Source organism: Petaurus breviceps, unplaced genomic scaffold (genome assembly GCF_028583685.1).
Source record: "Petaurus breviceps papuanus isolate PSGF00001 unplaced genomic scaffold, PetGlider_PUasm1.0 90879, whole genome shotgun sequence".
Lineage (NCBI taxonomy): Eukaryota > Metazoa > Chordata > Mammalia > Diprotodontia > Petauridae > Petaurus > Petaurus breviceps.
In genome coordinates, this window is record NW_027187368.1 from 21,460 (window position 1) to 48,196 (window position 26,737).

General features: G+C 36.2%; 1 protein-coding gene across 1 annotated transcript in view; it reads left to right on the forward strand.

Annotated features, from left to right (window-relative positions):
• DENND1A (DENN domain containing 1A) overlaps positions 1-26,737 on the forward strand; it is a gene marked incomplete at its 5' end in the record, with an annotated part of 386,178 nt that overhangs the window by 16,264 nt on the left and 343,177 nt on the right. The window contains one exon of the mRNA XM_069073945.1: positions 17,432-17,485. Coding sequence (XP_068930046.1) covers positions 17,432-17,485 — 54 coding nt within the window. The remainder of the gene's footprint in view (positions 1-17,431; positions 17,486-26,737) is intronic.

A 26,737-nucleotide genomic window follows, 5' to 3' on the forward strand; every position in this document is an offset into this window, starting at 1 on the left:
TGTAATTTCACTTTGTTCATATGGTATTTGGTTGATATGCTTTTCTGCTCTCTTTTTTATTTTGTTGATTATTTATCAATAATGCTTATTTCAAAGAAAAAACTTTTACTTCTATCTATGAGTTCTGTAATATTTTTTGTTTCCAATTTATCTGTTGCTCTTCCAATTTAAAGATTCCCTTCTTAGTGTGCTCAATTTGGATTGATTTGTTGGGTTTTTAATCTTTAAATTCATATTGAGTTCATTATTTTTTTTTTAAATTTTGCTAGTTTCTATTTGGAGATAAAATTTTCCCCCTAAGGATGTTAGCCTCATGCAGAAATTGTGATGTATATTTTTCATGATCTTTGTCTTTCACATAATTAGTAATTGTTCTCTTTTATTTTAATGGGTTGTTCAATCCATTTGTATTTAAAATTACAAAAAACTTAAGCTGATGTTTTCCTCCATTTGTGTTTCCAAGATTTTTTTTTTATGAATTTGGGATGGAATTTTTCTTCCTAGACTTTTTAAGTAAGAGTTTTACCTTGTAGGGCCAATTGTTTGTCATTGTCTGATTTAAGTTGGATCTTTTGTTTGTGAGAATCAATTTTTATGCTTATTGCATTATTATCTGTAAAGAATATATTAAAATAATTTCTGCCTTTTTATGTCTGTTTGCAATATCTCTGTGCTCTACTACATTGTCAGTCTTTTTAAAAGTTCCATATAGGGATGGCTAGGTGGCATAGCGAATAGAGCACTAGCCCTGGAGTCAGGAGGACCGGAGTTCAACTTTAGCCTCAGACACTTAACATTTACCAACTGTGTGACCTTGGGCAAGTCACTTAATCCCAACTTCTCTGCTTTCCCTTCTGGAAAAAAAAAGTTCCACATGATTTTAAGACCTTTGTATTTTCTTTGCCCATCCCATTTTGAAGACACTATAAGGTTTGTTTATTTTTTTTAACTCTGGTTTTTCCAGAAATCTGTTCAGTTCTTTTACTTTCCCATTTGTTTATCTTTCTGTTAGACTTATCCAGAATTGAGAAAGGGTCATTGATGACTCCTGTTACTATTATGTTGCTGTCTATATCTTCTTGAGGCCCAAATAATGTTTGCTCTGTGAATTTAGATACTAAGCCATTTGGAGCATGTAATTTTATTAATGATGTTGGTCTGTAGTCTATGGTTCCTTTCAGCATAATATACTTTTCTCATTTTTGTTTTAGTATTTTAACTATTTGACAATTTTTTGGACTATTTTTCTTTGTCTTGATAGCATGATGGCAACTCCTATTTTTTTTTATTCATTTGATGTATAATAAATTGTTTTCTCCATCCACTTAGTTTTATTTTGTGTCTATCTTGGTTTTTACAATGTGCTTATTATAAACAACAGATTGCAAAGTTTTGATTTCTTATCCAATTTATTACTTTGTCATTTGATTGTATTATTTAATCCATTCACATTTAAATTTGGGAGTTAAGTTTATATATTTCTGTAAAAGTATAATAAAGGATTTTTTCAAGTTACGATTTTTTATCCCTCTTTGACTGTAAATACAATACTATGTTCCTTTAATTACTTTACTTCAATCTTTTTTATGGTGACCTTATTCCCATAGGCCCTGTCCTCCTTATCTTGGATCTCCTCCTTTTGTTATTACTTATTACTTTCTCTTTAGGGTTTTGCTTATTAGTGCCTTTTTTTCTCCTGCTTTCATTTGTTTATATAATTCGTCTCCCTTTTTTTTCTATCTCAGTCAGGTATATTGAACGTAGTACTGTTTATAGCTAAAGAGGGATAAAAATCATAACTTGAAAAAATATATTCTGTAAAGAACTTTGAAAAAAAAGGATTAACAAACTATTGTAGATTAAATAATGCTAAAGGATTGGTTGGTCAACAAATGAATTAAAGAAACAATGAACAGTTTTATCAAAGCCAATGACAGTAATGACAAAACATACCAAAACTTATAGAATGTAACAACAGCCCATGAGGGAATATTTGTATCTGTAAATACCTTCATCTACCAAAAAAAAAAAAAAGAGAGAGAGAGAAAATGTTGATAGTGAGGGAGAGCAGAACCAAGATGGCCGAGAGAAGCCAAGAAATTGCCTGAACTCTCCCCAGTTATCCTTGGATATGATGTTAAATCAAGCCTCTAAAAAAGTCCTGGAGCAACAGAATCCATAAAAAGACAGAGTGAAACAGTTTTCCAGTCTAGATAACTTAAAAGGACTTCAGGAAAGATTTTTCTTAATTGGGTAAAAGAGAATCAGAGTCCTGTTCAGGCATGCCAGTGGGAGACTCTTAGTCATAGTGTAGATCAGCACCCAAGGCTCAGTAGACCTTGTAGCCAGTGGTACAGCAGGCCTGCTGTGAGACCTCCAGCCCCAGCTCAGCAGGCAGACTGCCAGTCCTGAAACCCAGGGCATAACAGACTCATCTAGACTGGGCCACCTTAACTAAGTGGGCAAACCACAGTCCCATCGACCCCAGTGCAGAAAGCAAGTGATCAGGTCCCTGGTCCCCAGTGCAAGGAAGCTTGGGACAATGCCTCCTACACCTCAGGAACAGAGCTCAACTTAAAAATGAACAAAAAACAAAAAAGAGCCCTGACCATAAGAAGCTACTATGGCAACAGAGAATATCCAAACACAAACTCAGAAGAGGAAAACAATATCAAAATGCCTACATGTGAAGCCTTAAAGGGGAATATGAATGGGTCTCAAGCCCAAAAAGCCTTCTTGGAAGAACTCAAAAAAGAATTTTGAAAATCAAGTAAGAAAGGTAGGAGAAAAATTAGGAAAAGAAATGAGAGTTATGCAGGACAATTATGGGCAAAGAGTCAACAGCTTGGAAAAGAAAGTACAAAAATTGAATGAAAAAAATGACTTTAAAAAAATAGAATTGCTTAAGTGGAGAAAAAAAGATCCACTGAAACAAACAGCTCCTTTAAAAGTAGAATTGGCCAAATAGAAAAGGTGATACAAAAGCTCACTGAAGAAAATAATTCCTTAAAAATTAGAATTCAGAAAGTAAAAGAAGAGATAGATGAACTTGACATGCCATTAAAAAAATAGAAAATCAACAAAAATTTTAAAATCCTAACTGTATACCAAAGTAAAAATTCTAAAAATCAAAAAAAGAGTTAAGCTAAATTGAAAACAAATTAATAGTAATAATAATGATGATACATTGAATTTATAAATGAAACTGAATTTTTTGAAAAAAAACAATAAAATAAATAACTTGATTATAAAGAAAATCAAAAGTATGAGTATTATAGATCAGAAATTGGAATTCACATCACTTGAAGATGAAATAAGGGAAACTATGAGAAACTATTAATCCAATTATTTGCCAATAAAATTGATAACTTAAGAGAAGTAGGTAAATATTAAAAAAAATGAAAATACATAGTTTAAAAAGGCAAGAAATAAATTATTTTAATAGCCACCTATCACAAAAAGTAATTAAAGGAGCCATAAATGAGCTTCCAAAAATGAAATAAATCAGAACCAAATGAATTTAAAAATGTATTCTCTTAAACATTCAAAGAAAAATTAATGCCAATATTACAGAAATTATAAATAGAAAAACATGGCATCCTTAGAAATGTTTCCCTTAACATAAATATGGTTTTGATACCTAATCAAGGGAGAGACAATGCAGAAAAATTAATCTACAGAACAATATTCCCAGTGAACACAGATACAAAAATATTAAATAAAACATTAGTGAACTGCAACCATATATCTATTATGATCACGCTGAGTTCATGCCAGAAATGTAGGTTTGGCTCAATAAAATGAAAACCATAGAGTAGAACATTTTAATAACAAAAATCAAAATCACATCATCATACAATGTGAAAAATGTTTTTGTGAAAATCCAACATCCATACAGTTAAAACTGTTAGAATGCATAGGAAAAGGTGGAATTTTTATAGATAATATGATTTCATGGAATATTATAGAGAATAATAATTTGAAATAAACTTTAGTAAAATTTTAAGACAAAATTACACCATGAAAATCACCTACATTTCCATGTATTATTATTAATATCCAGCAGAAAGATATGGAAAAAGAAATCCCATTCACAATTACTATAGAATATATAAAATATTTAGTAGCCTATCTGCAAAGACACATAAGGATTGTAAGATAGCAAAGACATAGAAGAACTACATTAAGAAAACATTTCTTATAGAGACAAACTAAGATTTGAAGAAATATTAATTTCCTACTCCTATAATGAAAACAGCACTACTAACTTTGTTTACTTATTCAATGCCATATTGATTAAACTACCACAGGCCTATTTTACAGCTACAAAAAAATATTTCATCTTGAAGAATAAAAGAATTTCAATGGAATTAATGTGTAAAACGAAAGAATCAAAGTTGGCCTAGCAGTTTCAGATCTCAAATTGTAATACAAAACAGCAATCATCCATGGTAATTGGTACTGGATCAAAAATAGAATGTTCGATTAGTGAAACAAATTATGTACATACCATACCAAAGCAAACAATCCTAGTAGCCTATTTTTTTTTTTATAAACCCCCAAACCCTAGTTGCTGGATAAAGATGTCTGTTTAACAAAAATTGCTCAGAAAAGTGGACAGCAGTCTAGCAGAAATTAGATTTAGAATAATAACACAAACCATAAGTCCATGAATGAACGGGGTCTGTAGGGATGTGGCTAGGTTTTGAGGGGCATGGAATAAGCATTTATTAAGCACCTACCTTGTGTCAACCACTATACTAAATGCTTTGCAAATATTCTCATTTGTTCCTTACTACTATCCTGTGATGATGGTGCTATTGTTATCCCCATTTTACATTTGAGTAAATTGAAGTAGACAAAGGCTGAATCACTTGCCTAGGGTCACACTGCTAGTATGTGCCTGATACTGAATTGGAACCCTAATCTTCCTTAATCTATCCAGTACTCTATCCATCATGCTGCCTAGCTTCTAGGAATAAATGAATAAAGAATTTGCTATGGCCCTGGGCAAGTCACTTAACCCTGTTTGCCTTAGTTTCCTCTTTTGTAAAATGAGCTAGAGAAAAAAATGACAAACCATTCCAGTATCTTTGCCAAGAAAACCTGGAATGGGATCATAGAGAACTGGACATGACTGAAAAATGACTGAAAAACAGCAATGTGCAAACCAATGTGCTAAGTGCTGGTGATATCAATAGAAAATTGAAAGAGCCCCTGCTTAGGAGATAGCACATATGTAAATGTTTAGCTGCAAGTCAGAAAAATCTCATGGGCTTTAGGGTACAGTGGCAAAGCAGATGTTAATGTCTTTTCTTTAATGTCATATCCACTAATAAAATCACATCAAGTTTTTGATGTTAAATAATTTTACATTTTCAAAGACGTTTGTGGCATGAACTTTCTTTTCTTGTTCTTCAATACCTGTAGAATGATTGCCAGCCTTCCCAGGTTGATGACTAAGGTCGCTGGGCTGGAAGCTTTGCTATTCCCCAGGCTCTCCAGTCCATGGGTCTTATGTTTTCCCCATCAAGGTCTAAGGAGTGATGTTGGTCAAGAGTGTGATGGTGACTTGACTTGACTAACACATTCTGTCTTCTGTTTTGCCTTTAAGATGCCTTGCCAAGGTGACACCCATCCTATAGTAAATTGCAAAGTCAGGATTCGCTCCTCTGTAGATCTTCTCATTCTAAATCCATTATTCTTAACCACTATCTGCCATTTCTTCAGCATATATTTTGGTCCTGAGGGTTTCCTGGTCTCCATTGAAGACTTTCAGTATATGCCAAGAAGATGCCAAGTTGAATTCTCAAGGCATGTGACCTTGATATCAAGGTCATTTCATAAGCAAATTAGAGAATTTAGGAAGAAATTACTTTCAGATCTATGGACAGGGGAAAAATTCATGACTAAACAAACTGTACTATCCCACAAGTAAAAATGGAACATTTTGCTTATATAAAATTTAAGAATTTTTGCACACACAAACCTATTCTATTTAAAATTAGAAGGCAGGAGGAGGGGGCAGAGCCAAGATGGCGCAGTAGAAGAGGACTTCCCTGCTGCTCCCACTTCCACCTTCCCCAATCCATGTAAAAAGGGGACTCTAAACAAACTTTGGAGCTGGAGAACCCACAAAATGACACAGAGAAGCTAACCTCCCGCTGAGGACAGCCCGGCAGGCTGGCAGGAACCAGCAAGTACAGTGCTCTGGGAGCCAAGCCCAGCCCCACATGGAGGCTTTTGCTCCAGGGTGGGCCTGACAAACCGGAGGGCCTGAGCAGCCACCCTCTGGAGGGACTCCAGATCAGCAGCAGCTGTGGCCGTTTCCAGACTTATCAACACTTAGATGTGAAGGACAAAGTGAGAGGTCAGTGCATTCTGGACTTTGGGACCCAGTAAGTGGGAATGCGTGGCTTTTGCCACCGGGGCGAGAAGCTGCTGAGACGCTGGCACAACCAGCCAGCGCCAGGTGGCAGCTTCAGCTTCTGGCCTGCAGATTGTAGGGGGACCAAGCACCAATCTGACAGGTAATCGCTGTTGCTTTAACCTTCTTGCATTTGGATTGCAGTCTAGGGTGGAGGTCCTAGGGTGTGTACCCAGCTTGCCAGAGTGTGTGGAGAACTCAGAGAGGGCACCCATTTAATACCTCCAGCAGCTGAGAAAACCCCAGCGTTTGGGACAAAAGCTCCCCTGTCTGGTGGCAGAGTTCTACTGTGGCAAAAAGCCCAGGGGTCAAGTGACTGAGGGGCGACATGACCAAGCAAAGGAAACAAAGCAGACAGAAGATTCCAGCATTAGACTCCTATTTTGGGGACAAAAAGGAGCAAAGCATGGAACAGGAGGAAGACAGTGAAGTCAGAACTCCTTCACCAAAAGTTTCAAAGGAAAATATGAGCTGGTTACAGGCCATAGAGGACCTTAAGAAGCAGATAAGAGAAGTGGAGGAAAAATTGGGAAGAGAAATGAGAACAATGCAAGAAAATTACAAAATGAGAGTCAACAGCCTGACTGAGGAAAATAACACCTTAAAAAATAGACTAACTCAAATGGCAAAAGAGGCTCAAAAAGGAAATGAGGAGAAGAATGCCTTAAAAAGCAAAATTTGCCAGATGGAAAAAGAATCTCAAAAGCTCACTGAGGAGAATCATTGCTTCAAAATTAGATTGGAGGAAATGGAAGCTGATGACTTTATGAGAAATCAAGGTGCTGTTAAACAGATCCAAACAAATGAAAGAATAGAAGGCAATGTGAAATATCTCATGGGAAAAACCACTGACTTGGAAAATAGATCCAGGAGAGATAATTTAAAAATTGTTGGACTACCTGAAAGCCATGATCAAAGTAAGAACCTAGAAATCATCCTCCAGGAAGTTCTCAAAGAAAACTGCCCTGATGTTTTAGTACCAGAGGGCAAAATAGAGGTTGAAAGACTCCACCGATCACCTACTGAAAAAGATCCCAAAAAGAAAACTCCTAGGAATATTTTAGCCAGGTTCTGGAATTCCCAGATTAAGGAGAGAATATTACAAGCAGCCAGGAATATTGTGGAAACAAAATCAGGATTACCCACGATCTGGCAGCTTCTACACTGAGGGATTGAAGGGCTTGGAATATGATATTCTGGAGGTCAAAGGAGCTGGGATTAAAACCAAGAGTCACCTACCCAGCAAAACTGAGTATTATGTTTCAGGGGAAAATATGGTCATTCAGTGGAATAGAGGACTTTCAAGCATTCTTACTGAAAAAAACAGAGTTGAATAGAAAATTTGACATTCATATACAAGAAGCAAGAGAAGCATGAGAAGATAAACAGGGAAAAGACATCATAAAGAACTTAGGAATGGTTGAACTATTAACATTCCTACATGGGAAAACTATAATTGTATCTTATGAAACTTTTCTCAGTAGTTGAAGGGAATATATATATATATATATATTTTATATATATATAAAATATATATGTCTATATATGAGGGTATATGGGCATATGAATACATATATGAATGTGCATATATATATGTTTACAGGTATACATAGAGGGCACAGGACAAATTTAACAGGAAGGGATGATACTTTAAAGGTGAAATTAAGAGGTGAGAGAAGAATATAATGAGAGGAGATGGGGAGAAACAGAATGGGGTAAACTATCTCATATAGAAGAGACCAGGTAAAATGGTTACAATGGAGGGGAAGAATAGAAAGGCAAAAGGGAATGGGTCAACCTTATTCCCATTGAATTTGGCTTGAGGAGGAAATGAAATACACACTAAATAGGGTTTCTCACCCTCCAGGAGAGTAGGGTTGGGGGGAAGGGGATGAGAGTGGGGATGATGGAAGGGAGGGCAGGCTGGGGGGGGAGGGAAGTTAGAAGCACCCACTTTTGAAAAGGAACTGGATCAAAGTAGAGAATAGAACAAGTGGGAGATGGGATAGGAGGGAGGGAAGTATAGTCAGTCTTTTACAATATATTTACTATGTTATTGCTTTGTATTAGCCACACATGTACAACCTATACTGAACTGCTCATCTTCCCAGTAAGCGTGGGTGTCAAGGGAGGAAGGGAATGAATCTGGAGTTGAAAGTTTTAAAATCAAATATTCAAATATATATATATATATATATATATATATATAACTATTATTTATACTATTTTACATGTAATTGGGAAATAAGATATACAGGCACTGGGGCATAGAGATCCACTGGAAGATTCGAAAGTGGTATGGGAGAAAAAATGGGAGAGAGCAGATTGGAGCAGGGGATATCCTGTGGGACTGCTATTTTTGGGGTGGTGGGTAGGGGAAAAACAGGGAGAAAATGTGTAACTCAAAATCTGGTGGAAATAAATGATGTAAATCAGAAGTTAATAAAGCATTTGAAAAAAAAATAAAATTAGAAGGGAAACAGGTAAATGGGAAAACTGCAGCAAGTTTTTGTGATAAAGGTTTTATATTCAAGATATATAACAAACTGATACAAATTCATAAAACTAAGGAGAAAACAAAGTAGATGAATCAAAGGATAAGTACAGGTAGTTTATAAATTATAGTCCAAGTTATCAACAGCCCTATTATAAAAATTCTGCAAATCACTGATAATTAGACGAATGCATATTTGCCAAATTAAAGCTATTCTGAATTTCTGCTTCATTTCCTTCAGAAAGGTAATAATGACAAAAAAAGATAATGACAGTTGTTGAAGGAGTTATGGAAAAACAGTAACACTGGTATGTTTTTGTGGAGCTGTGAATTGTTATCTTCTCCTTTTGGCCCTGTTCTTGAACCTCCTGGACCTCAAAGTTTTGCCTTTGCTTCTGTCTCATCCTAGAACTTTACTCAGGATAGGACCTCCTTGCCCAGATCTTGCTACACCTTCTTTTCCTCTCCCTGCAGCCTCATCCCCATGTAATATGTCTCCACAAGACCTGTTTCTCTTTGAATTCCTCTCAGAGCCTCCATTCCATGAAGGGGTCCAGGCCTGCCTGTTTTCATTCCTTTTTGTCTTCTTGATTGATTAGTCTTCAGAACCATGCTAGCTCGTCCAAGAAGTTCCCTCAGGCCTTGGGGCCTCCTTTCCTTGGAGCAGCCCTTCTACCCTTCCTGGCCTAGTCACCCTGAAATATTCTTCCATAAGTCCTATCTTCCCTTTTCCCATTGGTGAGTTCTTCATGGAACCTTCATTTTGTGAAAGTGTCCACGTCAGTCTTCCTTCACTTCCTCTTGGCCCTCTTCCGAACTTTCTGGACCTCAAAAGCATGCCTCAACTTCTGCCTTACCCTCAAATTTCCTTCAGCACTTGGGGCCTCCTTGGTTTGGATTATTCTGCCTGCATGCCATTGAATATTGCTCCATAAATAGTGAACACCTTCTCTCATTGGTGAGCTCCTTTTGGAGCATCTATTTTGTAAAGATAGATGCCCAGGCTAGCCTGCCTTCATTTCCCTCCCCTGAATTTCTGACTTCCTGGACTTCAGTAGCATGCCCCTACATTAGGGAGTCTTATCAAGTACTTTATCTCATGTTCCCCCACACCCAATCCTATCCTTGCCCTTCCCATTAGCTCTTTTTTGTGTATTTTCTTCCCTCATTAGAATGTTAAGTTCCTTGAGGACAGGGATTTTGATGGAGGGGTTGTATTTTTATTCTCCAGTGGTTAGCACAATGCATGGTATATATAAGTATTTAAAAAATGCTTGTTTCAAGCAATTTTAAACTTTTCTCTCAAGTCAATAAAACACATGTACTCTTACCTAAGAAATTCTTTTATTTAGTCCTCTACTACAAAATGATCAAAATGAGGAAAAGAACCCATGTGTACAAAACTTTATAGCTACTCATTTTATAGTGACAAAGGACTAAAAACCAAGGGAATGGCCATCGACTGGGGAATGAATAATGATACATTCAATTGCATACACATGCAGAATGTATCATTATGCTTTAAGAAATTAGGAAAGAGGGGGGGCTAGGTGTCACAGTGAATAGAGCTCGGGCCCTGGACTCAGGAGGACCTGAGTTCAAATCCAACCTCATACATTTAACACTTACTAGCCATGTGACCTTGGCCAAGTTACTTAACCCCAATTGCCCTGCCTCCCCACCTCCAAAAAGACAAAAAAAAAAAAAAAAAGAAATTAGGAAAGGGATACTTTCAGAGAAACCTGGGAAGAATTGTAAGAACTGATAAAAAGTGAAAGTAATTTATGTAACATTTAATTTTTTTATATAATAACAAGAACATAACTTTGAAAGACTTAACCCTCATCTGTGCAATGACCAACCAGGATTTCAATGTCTTAGCACAGATGTATATATACTTCTTGTTCTTAGTAAATACTTTTGCCTTGTCCTTTTAAAATTGAAAAAAAACAAGGAAGAACCCCAGTTTCCTGTTTGTCCAAAGATTTTTCGATTTTACCAGTAGTTCTTAGTCATGACCTTTGAGTGGTTTTGGTTTTATCTGTGGGGGTCTAGTTCATTAAGTGTTTAACTCAGTATAATAAATAAGTAAGCAGCTGGTTTGTAAGCTGAATGAATAATAGGTCTCATACATATATGTAATAACATTTCCAGGGGCAGCCAGGTAGCACAGCGAGTAAGAGCACCAGGCCCCAGTGTTCGGATGACCTGGGGGATCGAATCCGGGCTCAGACACTTAGCATCCACCCAGAAACACCTGGCCGTGTAACCTTGAGCAAGTTACTTAACCCCAGTTGCTTAGGGGCAGCTAGGTGGCTCAGCGAGTAAGAGCACTGGCCCCAGAGTCGGGATAACTTAGGATCAAATCTGGGCTCAGATACTTAGCACCACACCCAGAAATAACTGGCTGTGTAACCTTGAGCAAGTTACTTAACCCCAATTGCTTAAAAGAACAATTATCTCCAAAAGTGTTGACACCTTGTGACAGATAAAATACAAATTCATTTAAAAGTATTACTGATTTGGTAGTAGATTTTTATTATTTTAAAATTTTCTATTCACTAGATAGTAGGAATATAACCACTTTCATTGGTGGCAATCTATCATGTGTTTCACTGAATGGGATCATCATATTCTAAAAGTATGAGAACTACTACGCTAAACCATGCTTCATTCAATTGAATGTATAGTGTTTCTGAGTTTTTTCATTGCACCTTTACTCAAGATCTAGCAAGTGTGTCTTGATTTTTGACAGGCCTCTAAGGAGTGTGGTTCATTTTTTGCTAGCCAGGGACCAGCCACCCTCTAGTTCTGTGAAGTTTCACCAAAGATATTACCATACCTTCTTTTTTTTCTACATCATTAATGTTATCACTTCCCTGTATTATCCATACATGTTAGAAAGCAGCTTTTTATATAGCATTCAATCAGCAGAACAATTTTGTTCCATCCATGGATTTCAGGTTTCTTCCTTCTGCTGGCAAGTGGCCAGATGTGGCAGACTGTTTAGCAAAAATCGTCTTTAAATGTAAACCTAATAAGCTGTGGGCTCTGGGATGCAGTTTTTCTAAATTTAAAAATGCATTATAAAGAATGAAGCCCCCAATGGTCTACAAAAGAGCCCTTTCTCCAGTTATTTTTTCTAATGAGCTTCTTTTTGAGGAAAGCTGAGCACCCATGAAACTGATGATTTGATGCTTTATGATTTCATCTCCAGAACTTCTTCTTAGGGCCATGCTTTTCCTGATTGGTGACTGACCCCCTAGCCCACCGTTTCAGACAAATAGTAGCCATGCCTCACTTCATTCTCTACTCCACAAACATTTTTTCTTAAAACTACCTTCTGACATCTCTGTATCCTAGCCCTATCTCCCCTCTGTCTAACCAAGATCAAATCAGCTATTTCACTGCTGCTGGAAGGGGTTCATTGATCCTTTATGACCCCACTCACCATCCCTGTTACTGTTCATACCAAAGTGCCCCCCGTGGCTGTTGCACACCAATGTTCTTTCTCTCCCTCTGTTAGAATTTGGGTCCTTAATTGCAAGATCTGTCTTTTGTACTTGTGTCCCCAGCTCTTAGAACAGTTTTTGGCACATAGTGAGCACTTGATAAATGCCTTTGCATTCATATAAAAGAAGTAGCACCTTGTAATGGAACTAGCTTTCTATATGGACTTGGCATCAGGAGACTAAAGCTTAAATGTTGACCTTGGGCACTGAGTTAATATGTGCTCTTGAAGTCAAATTGCTTCCCCTTTCTGAACCTCTTTAAAATTGGGATAATATTTGTTCTGCCTCACTCAGAGAGGAAGTGAGATATAGTTGAATGAACGAATGTTGGACTTTGAGTTAAGATGACCTAGGTTCAAATCCTCTATTTGACACTGACTTGCTGTATGATCATGGGTAACCTTTCTGAGTCTCAGGAAAGCTATCCTGTCCTATCCACCAAGTTATATGTGAGTTGCAGATGGACTTTGGTGGAAGGAGTTCCCACACAATTTTAGGATTCTTGATATATTTACTGCATCCTTCAGACAGCTGTTCTAAAATGTAGCTTCTCTTCTAACGTACCCCGCCCCCTCAACTCACATTCATTGGTACATCCTTGGGGATGGAGGGGGAGTTGCAGTTAGCCAATTTAGGTTCAAGATATTATATGGGTCTAGACTTCATGAACCTCCATTGGTGCACATACCTTTAATTATCTAGTAGACACAATTAACTCAAAACAGAAGCTTTTGTCAAGATGGCATTCTGAGAACAATTTTAATAAAAGATCCCCCCCACAAGCTTGGGGTGTACCCTCCGACAACCACAAAACATCAGTGGGAAGAGTGGGCACACATGTGCAGAACATATGTATCGAAGACAACTCATGCCTCCTTGTTAATTTAAATAAATTCCTGTCCTTTTGATAAATCTAATCTGTATCATTGATCACATAGGGAAGTTGTATCCAAAGTAACTGACATCTCTTTCACTTCAGGTCCCTGCTAACCCTTTTCTTCTCATAATGTCATCACACTTCTTTCTTCTGAGTGCATCTTCTCTAGAAAGGTAGTTCAGCAGAACTCCCTGGACATATTTTTCTCTGCCTCTTGAGGTCTGACTTCCAGGGTTGTTTCTTTCTTGAATCCACAGCTGACTCTGTTTTCTGACTATGGTGATTATATTGTCCAATGTTCTGTTCTACCTTGATCCTGTTACTTTTGCAGCATGTGGTTTATTCTATCAGGAATCTTTAAGATGCTACAGTTGATGAACCCCCTCTCAACTAGAGGAGAACAATTTTGTCTCAACATCTGGGATCTTCTTCCATAGCTAACTTTCTTCACTGCCAGAGATCACATTTGTTTGAACTTTCTTTACTCAAGGCCTAGCAAATGTGTTTTGATTTTTAACAGGCCTCTAGAAGTGTGGTTCATCTTTTGCTAGTCAGTGCCTAGCCACCCTGTGATTCTGTCAAGCTTCATCAAAGAGATCACCATACCTTCTAAGGAGTTACTTCTTTGTACTTTATTAAGATTGTAATGTCTTACTATCTCTGTCATTCTCCACTACAGAAGTATCAATAAATCCACTGACAGGCTTTTCTTAAGTACTTAACTGTGTGCCAGAAACCATGCTAACCAGTGACAAAAAGAAAGCAGTCTGCCATTAAGTACTTTGTATTACATCAGAAAGGATTATACATAGCATTCTCCTAGGATCATTCCTTCAAATTATATTCATGTTGTCCATGTAGAGTCCTCAGACATCATAACATTATAGGTTTTACCCTTTCTGGGCAGTAGGGGTAACCCTGAGTGCTTCCATTTATACCACTCTTGCTCAGCACCAACGTGCTTACCTTTGATAATCAGCCAATACATTTAATTAGCTTTTAGAAAACAAATTTACTAAGATGGTATAATAAGGACAGTTGCTGCAAAAGTTCTCTTTCAGAGCCTGGATCATACTCATACATATACACACAGATCCATGGGAAGGAATGAGTTCAAAGTTAGAGTAGAACCATAGAGAGGCATACATGTAGAATATCCGTGTGACAAAAGGATAACATAACTCCTTATGCTCCGTGACCTGGAAATTCTCTGGTGCTAGGGGTCATGCCACCTCTTTATTTAACTGTTCCTGTTGTGTCGTTTTGCCCCTGTTTGGGTGTGTTCTCTCCTGCTTGTTACTCTCCAATCCTACTAGGATACTCTGCTACTGATCTTGTCTCTTAGATTAATAATGGTATGATCAAATGACAGCAGAGAGAAGACAGACAGATTTCCTATTACTCCCATGGGTGATTTCCTTTCTTGGGGCATGGCTCCAACTCATTACCTAAACTTGGAGTCTTCCAGTATTGAACTTGACATCTCACTGCAGAAATCTTTCCAGAGACAGTTAGCTTGTTTGTTTATCCAATCAACTCTTCCATTCTTGACCCAATCCAAGAGGTTCCTACATAATAAAGAAATGACTAGGGCTAGACCATCTGACTTACACATTTAAAACTTTATCAAGGCCTTACATTTATTACTTGGAGAGAGAGGGTGTGAAACCCTTCTCCTTTGCAAACACTGTATTAGATAACTTTCTTCACTTTGAGATACAATGAGAGCTGCATTTGAGCCAAAATATATCCCATAAAACCAAAATTACCCCACCCAGATTCCTCTGACCCTATACCTACTTGGAAGAGTCTAAGACTTGAATCATGATACTTGATTAGGAAATGCTGGTTTTGATTGGTGGCCTCTCCTCTTACCTTTCTAATTCTAGAATTCTAGTAATTTTATTACAATTTGTTGTACAAAATAAAGACGGGCTTATATTCATGGGGAAGAAATAGCAGCAGATGAACTCAGGAAAAATCAGAAAAAAAACGCCAAAAAAAGGTGGTACTTGAGATGACCTTTGATTTTGTGAGATGGAAATGAGAAGGGAGAACATTTCAGGCATGGGGAAAACCTGTGCAAATTCACAGAGATGGAAGATGAATGTGAAAGAAATAGAAAGTCCAATTTAGCTGGACTATAGAGTGTATGAAGGGGAATAATGTCTGACAAGGCTGGAAATAATATCTAACAAGATTAGGGTCAACAGTCAGCTAGCATTTATTAAGCACTCTGTGCCAGGCACTATATTAAATATGCTATCTATATGTGTGCTAGACAGTATGCTAAGTACCAAACAGAGGAGTTTGTATTTGACCCTCAAGATACTAGTGAACCACTGGAATTTCATTAGCAAGGAAGTGATGTAGTCAAACCTGCCTTTTAGGAATATTATTTTGACTCTGAAGAGAATGGATTAGAAAGGGGAGAGACTGGAGCCAGGGAGATCAATTACACTTTTTTAGTAATCTGAATGGGAAGTGATAAGGATTTGGGCTAGGTTGGTGCCTGTTTAAGTGCAGAGAATAGAACAAATAAAAGAAGGGTTGTGGAGTGAGAATCAGCTGGGCAACTATTCAGACATATGGAATGATTGATAGGAGCTGAAGATGATGCTCAAATTATAAATTTGGGTAACTAGAAGAATGGTGGTACCCTAATCAGAAATAGAGAAATTTAGAATAGTGGCTTCTTGGAAGAAAGACAACGAGTTCACTTTGAGTACATGTTGATTTTGAAATACCTACAGTATATCCAATTTGAAATGTCTGACAGACAGATGGTAGCATTCAAGAGAAGGTCTAGGGCTGATACAGAGATCTAAGCGTCTTCTACATAAAGGTGATAATTAAATCCACTTGAGCAGATGAGGATACCAAGAGAGCATCAAGAAGAGGGTAAGAGAAAGATGAGACTAGAAGAGGAATCAGGGCAGAACCTTGAAGAAAGGGAGGAAGGAAGGAAGTTGTAAAATAGAAAAAAATAATTAAAGAAATGTGATCTGTTACGATTATTGGGATAAATTATTTCTAGGTTCATCATCTCATAGTTCAGTTCATCAAACATTTCTTCAACTAACTCTTAAAATATATAAAGTCATTACAATTTTTGTTGATGGAGGAATTTCTTATGTCAAAATCAGATCCTGGAAATGATACTAAAGGCAAGAATTAATAATTTTTTTAAATTTTAACATTTTGAAAAATCGCCAATTTCTTTGTGAATATTGCCTTCAGGAGCACAAATTGTAACCCCAGACAAACCCTGAATGATGACCTTTATGAGCTGCTGTGGATTAAAAAAAAAAATCATTGCTGTTTGGCCATCTCATGATACTATGACAAACGTGTAATCTCAACCAGGCTTTTATTTCAATTTAATAAGACCTTGTTAGAGTTTATGCTTGTGTGCAAGAGCACATTGTCATCTAAACAGCACTGTGAGGTATTGGGAGAAGAATGTCAATGGATAGTTTTCTCACTCCTATGTATTATGATTCCAGATTATTGTTTTAAATGTTCAGCAATAATTTGTAGTAAACTGTATTGCCATTTTTCTTTACATCAGCAAAGTATTTAATTTTTTTATTTTAATTTTTTGCTTTTTGGAATGGGGAAGGCTGAGCAATTGGGGTTAAGTGACTTGCCCAAGGTCACACAGCTAGTAAGTGTTAAGTGTCTGAGGCTGGATTTGAACTCAGGTCCTCCTGACTCCAGGGCCAGCACTCTATTCATTGTGGCACCTAGCCTCCCCCAAGTATGTAATTTAAAAAAATAATTTTAGCAGTGATTTAGCATGTTTGGTTCCAGATGATATGCAACCTTCTATACAAAAAGGAACACAGAATTTAGAAGCATATGACTCTTTCATTTACTAACTGTGTGATCTTAAATAAATCTCTTAATTCTTTTTAAACTTACATTTCCTCATCTGTAAAATGGGGCTACTTTTATTTGCTCCACCTACCTCTGTAGATTTATTGAGTATGATCAAATAGTGGGTGAGTTCTTTGAACCTTAAAGTGCTATATAAATAACTATTATTGTTGTTACCATTATTACTGTTGCTCATTTTTACAGAAATGAGTTACCTTCTGGGTTTTTGTTTTTCCCTCTAGCACTCTTACTTTACTGTGCCTGACACAAGAGAACTTCCCAGCATACCTGAAAATGTGAGTATTTGAGTTGATTTAAATTCCTTTTATTTCTCTCCAACCCTCTGAAAGTTTTAAAGGGGAAGGTCAAAAGAACCAGAGTATCTGTGGGCAATAATAGGGAATTTTATCCTCCCATCCCCATCCCCATCCCCATCCCCATCTACATTCTGTGAGGCTTAATAGTTTGCATTACTTCATCCATTCATTGGTCTCCAGCAATCATTTATGCCACTGAAGATTAGCAAGCTGTTTTTCTTGAAACTTCCTGTGTGTGTTTTTTTACTTCACCATTAAATTCATTGAGTTAGATTCAGAAAACTAAGTTTTGAGTTATACTTCTGCCATTATTAACTGTATGATCTTGGGTAATTCACTTCCTCTCTCAGGACTTCACTTTCTTCATATAGAAAATGTAGGGAAAAGTAGATCTAATGATTTCTGATGTCCCTGCCAGCTCTAGCATTCTAGAGTGTGATTTCATCACACTTTCCCACCGCTTCATGGAAAGGCTTTATAGTAAAGGGAGTTAGTTTTGTACTTCCTAATATAGCAGTTTTCTCCAGCATTGGGATAAGTAAATCTCTAACCACATTAGGAGACCATGTCACAAGCATTTGAGGTATTATTACTCCTAACTTACTGGTGAAAAATCTGGGGCTTGATGACTCTAGATGGAAGACCAGATATTTTCTCCAGTGTTTATGATTTCTGAGATCTCTTCAAAGTAAAAATTATGTGGAAGAGGTAAAATAGTTGCAGGTGTCTCAACAGTAAAATAAGAGTAACACTAGAGAGGTGACAACTCATTGAAGCAACAGTAGAAAAAGCTATTCTTTAATTCCTACCATGCTCGCTTGGCACTGTGTCCTCAAGCAGACCCCACACTCAGGCAGGGTGGCACAAGTACAGAAGGAGACAAAGATAAAAGTAGATCTGAAATGGAAAAACTGATGTTGGAGGAACAGGTCCGAAACATGATGTACTAAACCTCACAACACCCTGGCTACAGGTGAACTGATATTTTCAATAGGACTATACTACAGAATGAGAGAAAGCATAAATGGAAAGAAGGGAAGAAGATAGAGGAGAATTTATGATATATTCTAATCAAATCAGTGATTAATGATGACAGGAAAATAACTCCTGTATTCTCTCAGGAAGAAGGCCTATGGGAAAAAAGGTGAAGTGAGAAAAGTAGGGGGAAAAATAGGGGGAAGCAAAAGAGAGAATCTAAATTCAGAGATTTTAGGAGATTCCATGGAAGAATACTCCCCTGGGGTAAAATGGGTTTGTTACAGTGGGTATAATCTACTGGGATCTGGTACTTTGAGAGACTACTACCTCTGAGAGAGTGTTTTGCCTGTATGGACAGTATTCTGTCTAAGGAGGAGAATCCTGGGAAAAACTGACATACTAAAGGATGGAAGGGACTAAAGGCATTGACTCAAACTAGAGATTTCATGGCAAATGGGGGAATGGAGAATGATCATAGGAAGGGCACAAGGTAGTAATGAAGCTCAAAATCAGGGATACCAGAAAATTTCTACCCTGGGGTAATGCTTTTGTCCTCTCTATTACATTCATGAATTGTTATCTCCACAACTGAGGGTCAGCAGAAAAATGGAGAAGGTATGGGGACAAGGTCTGTAATGAAATGTCATAGAAATTGTTTAGAAGAAGGAACTCAAAATAGGTTCTTTAGGAACTTTAAATCCATGAGGAACACAGAGATTTAAGGAATAAATGAGTATATAGACTATGAATCAAAATATATAATTGAGAGAATATAAAGAGAAATAATGCAGAGAATGAGGTAAAAATCCATTTTTTTAAGGCACAGAAAATGAAAACAAAAACAAAACCTTGAAACAAGTCAAAAGAGAGGAGGGTGGAGTTAGGGGAAAGAATGAATATTTTCATTGACCCTTAACTGAGAGAAAAAAAAGACTTAGATGACTAATAAGGAAGAAAGAAAAAGGAATTAATAAATTAAGCAAAACTTGGAAATGGTGTGACAAATGGAGAGTGCCAGGAACTTGAAGAAAAGAACTGATGGGAATAGGGTTGCCTTAAAAGAGAATGAACTAAAAAGCTGAGAAGTCAAAGTACTGTGTTTTACAGAAAAAGGATAGGGAAGGGGGAGTAATCCTAATTTTGAAAAAACAAACAAACAAACAAATAACATTAGAGAAAAGTGGAGCAAAATATAAACCTAACTTTTCTAACTTTAAATGTGAATGGATTAAATAATCTAATAAAAAAGACCTAAAAGAAAACCAAACAGATAAATTATATGTACTTAAAAAAGGATATAGAAGTTGTGTGGTTTGTCCTTCGTTCTCAAAGAGGACCATGACATCAGGAAGATGATGCTATGACTTGCAGGTGAATTAGATTTGAGTGAGGGAGGGCTGTGGAAAGTCACCAGCCTCACGTTCTCCTCCAGAGCTATCTTAATCTAGTGATAAAATATAGAACAGGATGACTGGAGATGGCCCAGGATGAGACCGTGGCCTTTTTAAGCTAAGGTTTTGTAATCCTCTCATTTCTTTTCACAGTGAGTTTACATATTCATTGTTAATTGATTATGAACAAGTACTTCAACCTAAGTCTCAATTTCCTCTTTTTTTTTTTTTTGAGGGCCAGACAGTAGTGTCTGAGGCCAGATTTGAATTCAGATCTTCCTAACTTCATGTCAGGTGCTCTGTCCTGTGCCACCCAGCTGCCCCAGTTTCCTCTTTAAAAAAAAAATCTTTTTTATTTTGTTAAATATTTCCCAATTCCATGTAAAATTTTTTTTAACAATCATTTTTTTAAATTTTGAGTTTTAAATTCTCTTTCTTCCTCCCATCCTTCTCCCCTTCTTGAGAAGACAATGTGATGCCAATTGTATGTGTGAAATCATGCAAAACATCTTTCCATATTAGCAATGTTACAAAAAAGACACACAAATAAGAAAAATAGAAGAAGTAAAAAAGTATGTTTTTAGGGTTCATCAGTTCTTTCTCTGAAGGTAGATACCACTTTTCATCATGGGTCCTTTGGAATTGTCTTGGATGATTGACTTGATTAGAATAGCAAAGTAATTCACAGTTCTTTATTGAACAGTATTGCTGTTACTGTGTGCAGTGTTCTGATTCTGCTCACTTCACTTTGCATTCATTCATACAAGTCTTCCCAGATCTTTTGGAAACCATCCTGCTTATCATTTCTTAGAGTGCAACAGTATTCCATAAAACCATCTAATGAAGGAACTACCAAAGGGGAAGGGGAAGGGGGAGAACTAGTTCTGATGGATCCATAATTTTCTATCCATTGTTCTATCAAACTTTTAAAGAACAATTAATACCAGCACTACTAATTAATCTCAAAAATTAAGAAAGAAAGCATTCTGCCAGATTCTTTTTATGTGAGAAATAGAGCCATAATACCTAAACCATGGAGGATAAAGCAAAGAAGAACTATAGATTAATATCATTCATAAATATCAATGCAAAAATTTTAAATAGAATCCTGTCACACAGATTACAGCACTTCACCCAAGAAATCATCATTATCAAGTTGTACTTAACCAGGTATGCAAACATTATTAAACATTAGGGAAACAACATTTTTATCATATTAAAAACAAATTGCAATCTATTTAGTTAAACACAGTAAATATTTGCTAAGGGCTCACTAGATGTAAGGTATATTAAAAAATATCCAAAACCACATGATTATCTCAGTTGGTCAAGAAAAAGTCTTTGAAAAGGGGCAAGGGGCAATACTAATTTATGCTAAAAAAAAAGCCTATCAAATATAGGCACAGAAAGATCTTTTTTTTTTTTTAATATATAATGGTTCTATCTAAAATCAAAAGTAAGCATCATATGAACTGGGTATATACTAGGTTTCCCAGTAAATACAGGAGAAAAGCAAGTATGCCTACCCTCTCTATATTTATTTGATGTGTTAATAATAAGTCAAGAGAAAGAAATTAAAAACATAGCAATACACAAAAAAGGAGACCAAATTATCCCTATCTACTGATGGCATGCTCTTACTTGGGAAATCCTAGGAATTCAGTAAAGAAACTAAGTGAGATAATACCAAAACAGAATCCAAAAGGCAATAATGGGTGGGTAAATATTCAGAATAACTACAAAATGCATTAAATACATGGATATTAATCTTCCAAAGCACACAAAATATTTTTCCAAATTAGAACCACAATGATGTTAAACGTGTTGCAAAATGGAGAAGATTACAAAAGCATGTTATAGTCATTGTTGGAAGGATTTTGAGAAGATAGGCATATTAATGAATTGTTGGTGAAGCTGTAGCTATGAATTAGTACAAGCATTTTGAAAAACAATTTGGAATTCATGCAAATAAAGTGATTAAAGTGGCCATATACTTTGACCAAGAGATTCCGTACTAGACTTATTCCCATTGAAGTCATAAGGAAAAATTCCCCATATGTACCACAAATTGTTTAACTGATTGATAAGCATAAAGTTGGAAACCAATAGATGCTTATCAGTCAGTTAAACGATTTGTGGTAATATTAATGTAATGGAATGTTAGTGTGCATTAAGAAATTACAAATGAATACAGAGAAGCATGGACAGATCTAATAAAGAGCAAAATAAGCATAGCCAAGAACACAATATACACAATGAATAAAACAGTATAAATGGAGAGAATAGCCACAAAACAATCCAAAGTGAATGTTGCAGAGCTTCAAAGAACAAATGTGGCTCAAAAGAAGTGATAGGAGAAGACCCCCACACCTCATTCTTTGGTAGATGTGAAAGGTCTACATATTACTCATATTTTCAGACCTCTAATGTGTTAGTTTTACTCATTTTTTTCCTTTAAAAATTATATGTTACAGGATGATTCTTTGGGATGGTTGAGGAAGAAAGAATTTTGAGAAAAATTTAATGGTGTAGAAAAAAAGATATCAATAAAAATTTATTTCAAAAACTTAAAACCAGACGTCTAAAGAGAAGTAGCATAAGTAGGATCACACAACTGTGAAGTATTAGTGATATCTGAGGGTTTGAGTCCAAAGTTTTGTTTTACTTCTAAGCCAATATTCCTTTCACTGCATTCCTGCAGATGAAATATTTCAATTTTCAAGTCCTTAATGAATTTTATTCTCTATTTTTCCATAACTTTAATATAAAACTATGTTTTTCCTTTCAGAGGAAGTGGCTACAATACCTGTTATTTGTCATTAGCATTTAATCTGTATGCCAATATCACTTGAGCATGAGTATGTTTCATCTAATAGCAAAATGTAAGCGAAAGACCCCTAGACTAGGAGTCAAGACACTTGGGTTTATTATATATGTGGATACTGGAAACTTACTAACCATGTGGTCTTGGGCAGGTTACTTCTCCCTTGGCCTTAACTTTTCATCTGTAGAATGATGTAATAATGTTGACACTGCCAGCAATTTAATTTCCTCTAGTGTTGTTAGGCTATTCTGGACCTCAGTTCCATCCTTTTCAAAATGGACTATAGTAATCCCTGTATGGCCTATTCCACATTGTTATCATACAGAAAATACTAAGATTTTCTTTTAAGTTGTGATTTGTTGTTATTATGGTGATGATACATATTTAATATGAATACCATTCATGGTATTAACATTAGTAATAAGAAAAAAACTTAAATACTTGAAGACCTCATCTGGAAGAAGACTTTCTACTTTGAGGCAGACTACAGTGCCATTATTCCTTGGTAATTGTTTTTTATGAGTTGCTGTGGTAACAACACTTAATCATCTTGTGATTAACATGTCAGTGATAAGCCTCTGTCTCACTGTTTTGCTCAGCTGTCCCACTGATTACAGACTTAGAGTTAGTCCATCACTGGACCAGTACAAAGAAAAGCAGCATGATCTAAAAGAGAAAGTTTTGAACTTGCAATCAGGAAGACAGGATTCAAATTCTGTTTCTGATGCAAGCTAGCTACATGATGGTGGACCAGTCAGATGATAATGCTAAGGATAAGAATGATGATGATGATGATGATGATGGTGATGATGTCCCAGAATAATAATAACAGTATTTATGTAGCATGTTAAGGTTTGCCAAGCCCTTTACAATTGATTTCATTTTATCCTCACAACAATCCTGAGAAGTAGGCCCTATTGTCTCTTGTATATACATACACACATATATACACACCCTTTTTTTTTTTAAAACAAATGAGGAAGTTGAGATAGACAGACTTACCCAAGATCACACATCTCTTATGTCTCTGTGAGTGGATTTGAATTCCTGTCTTCCTGACTCTAAGCCCAGCATTTTATCCAATTTGCCACCTGGCCAACTCACTTAACCTCACTGGTATTTAGGTTCCTCATCATTTGTAAATGGGAATAATAACATCTCTACCTTAGTAGTGAGATGGGGTTGTTGTGAGGCCCAGATGAGATGCCTTTCATAAGCCAATTCACAAACCTTAAAGCTACTGTATAAATATTAGCTATTATTATTATAAGAAGACTTTCCTTTTGTTCAGGTGTTCAACTTTTGAGAATCAAATGTCATGTACTTGACGCGAGGCAATGAAGAAACCCTAACCTACTAAAAGAAAATTTCAGTGAAGGATTATTACTGAGATTTTTAAAAAACCCACAAACCGGTTTTAGATTTTAAATAATTTGTTATTAAATATGTTATATTTAAATGTATATCACATTATAATTATATTATATATTATAATTATGTTTAAATTATATACTAAAGAAATATCCCAGATCACAAGTGGATATGTAGCAATAATTGTAATATTAAGCTAGTGGTTTAAGGCACCCCATGTTGCTTGTTTTGAAAGTTTCATTTGATTAATGGGTAATCATATGGAACACCATGTGAAATATTAAACAACTTGTCATGATTATCTAGCTTGGTGTCGGACAAAATGGTTAATGATTCATAGAAAGCATTTAGAAGGGACAGTTACATATAACATCACTGAGGTGTCACTTTTTTCAAAGATTCTCTGATACAGACAAGATTTATGAACTCATAGTGACATCCAAAAATAAACAAGTGGAGTTCATTGCAGTCAGCCCATTATCACATAGGGAGACTGTCAGGTAATTGTTTATTGAAATAGTTTTTACATTGGTACAGAAGAATGAGTCCAGCTTTTGGCTAATCTCTCCTTTCTTTCTGATAAATCTTGTTGCTGACTGGAGTCCTTATTAAATAGCACTGGACTGAGTTTTTGAGAACTAGGCCCTAGTTTCAACTCTGCCACATTATGACCTGGTTCAAGTCACTTCTCCTTTAGGTGCCTCAATTCTATCATTTATAAAATAGTGGTTTTACTCTGTGATATCTGAGCTTCTTTCCTTTGTTTGCTGTTCTTTGTTTTAACAGAGGGAGGCATCATATTTAGCTGGAAAGAGCCCTGAAATTTGGAGTTAGGGGACCTACGTTCAAATTATGGCTTTGCAGTTTGCTATATGTGAACTTGAGCAAGTTACTTAACTGTCTTTAGGTCTTGGTTTCCTTCTCTCTTAATTAAAAAATTTAATAAAAAAAAGAGAGGGTTAGACTAAATTTTTTGAGGCTCCTTCAACCTCTAACTCTAAACCTGCTATACTTTTTAATATTCTGAATTCTGAGGTCTTTAATGCTTTAAAATTTTTCTGTTCAAATATTCTAAGATCCTTTCCAGCTCCAACATTTTATGTTCTATAAATTTAATGAATGGGCTTTTTCTTAAACTTTGAAGACATTTCCTTCTTAAGCATTTTAGACTCAGAATTTATAATATATACTCATTTCCCCAGAAAAGGTAATCAACTATCCATGAAGATTTAACAATATCATATCAATTTAGAGAAGGCATTTGAAGACTTGCTTTGTGGCATAATCAGAACAAATATCATGTTTCAGAAATAAAACCTATTGAAAGAGTATCAAACGTTTCTTCTGGGTAGATTGTTCTAAAAGGAGTTTTATGAGTCATAGGATCATCAAATGTTAAAGAAAGAAAGTACCTGAGAAAACTATTCCTTTCCCCTCATTTTATAAGAAGAAACTTAGACCTAAATTATTCATAGTAGATATGGTCCTAAAAGTCACTAAACACAGTGAAATGATCAACAAGGTTGACTAATATTGGTGTGGAAGCATCCAGGGAAGATCAATTGGGGGTTAGCACTGTGCTGGAAAGACTATCTTCCACAATATCCAAATATTTTTCCTCTAAGTCTCTATACTTCTCTTATTCCTCATTTTTCATCTCTTTTGTCTCTAGCCTTTTCTTCTTTTCATCACTTTTCCTTTTTGTTTTCCCTTCCTTCCTCTTTATATTTCATCTTCTTTTCTTTTTAATTTTCAATCTTATCATCCCCTATTCTTCTGTCCTTCCCCCTGCACCTCCTATCTTTCTGCTCCCCCTTCCCCATCTCTTCCACTTTTTCTTTTTCTTCTTCCTGTTGCATTTCTTTTTCCTATTTCTTCTTTCTTTTCCTTTTCTCTCCCTTTATTCTTTTCTCTTCTTCCCTACCCACATCCTCCTTTATGTTCTCTCCTACTCAGTACCAATCTTAAAGTCACAGTATGGTGATTTTGAATGTCCTAATGACTTTGACAAGAGGAAGAAGAATAGAAAGAGCATAAAGATACTATTCCCCAATTTCCTAGTGTCTTCTCAGGTCTAAAGTGTCCCCAACTTTTCTTACCCATCTCTTCCATTCAAGCAGTTACAGACTCAGGCATGTGATATCCCAGAAGGAAACAGGCAGGGGGAGGAAGCAGATAAAGGAGACAGCTTCTGTTTAGACACAAATATCTTGGTAATCAGCACAGATGGGATGAGAAATACCGAAAAAGTACATGACAGTTTAGAGGGGATTTGGCTAAATGTTATATATTTTTAATATACCTGTGTGTTGCTTTTACAACAAGCATCTGAGTCTGTTAACATATGGTTTCTGGGGGTATTTCTTATATTAACCAATATAGGTTTACTTGTTAAATCCATTCTTTTCCCTACTTCTCAAGTGCATTTTTTTTTACAATTATGGGTTTTTTCCCCCCTTATCCCAGCAAAATAAGGCTGAAAATTTGTCTCTAACGCTGTTTCTTCATATTTGGATGGCAAGCTGGGGAACATATTTTTGCACAGTATGAAACTTCTTGGCAGACTCCTCAGGCCACGTATTGGTGGCTTTAGAGTTATCTTTGGATCTGTCAAAAGTGCTAATGGGCTCTCTGGGCTCCTTTAAGCTCCTCAATCCTATTTTTCTT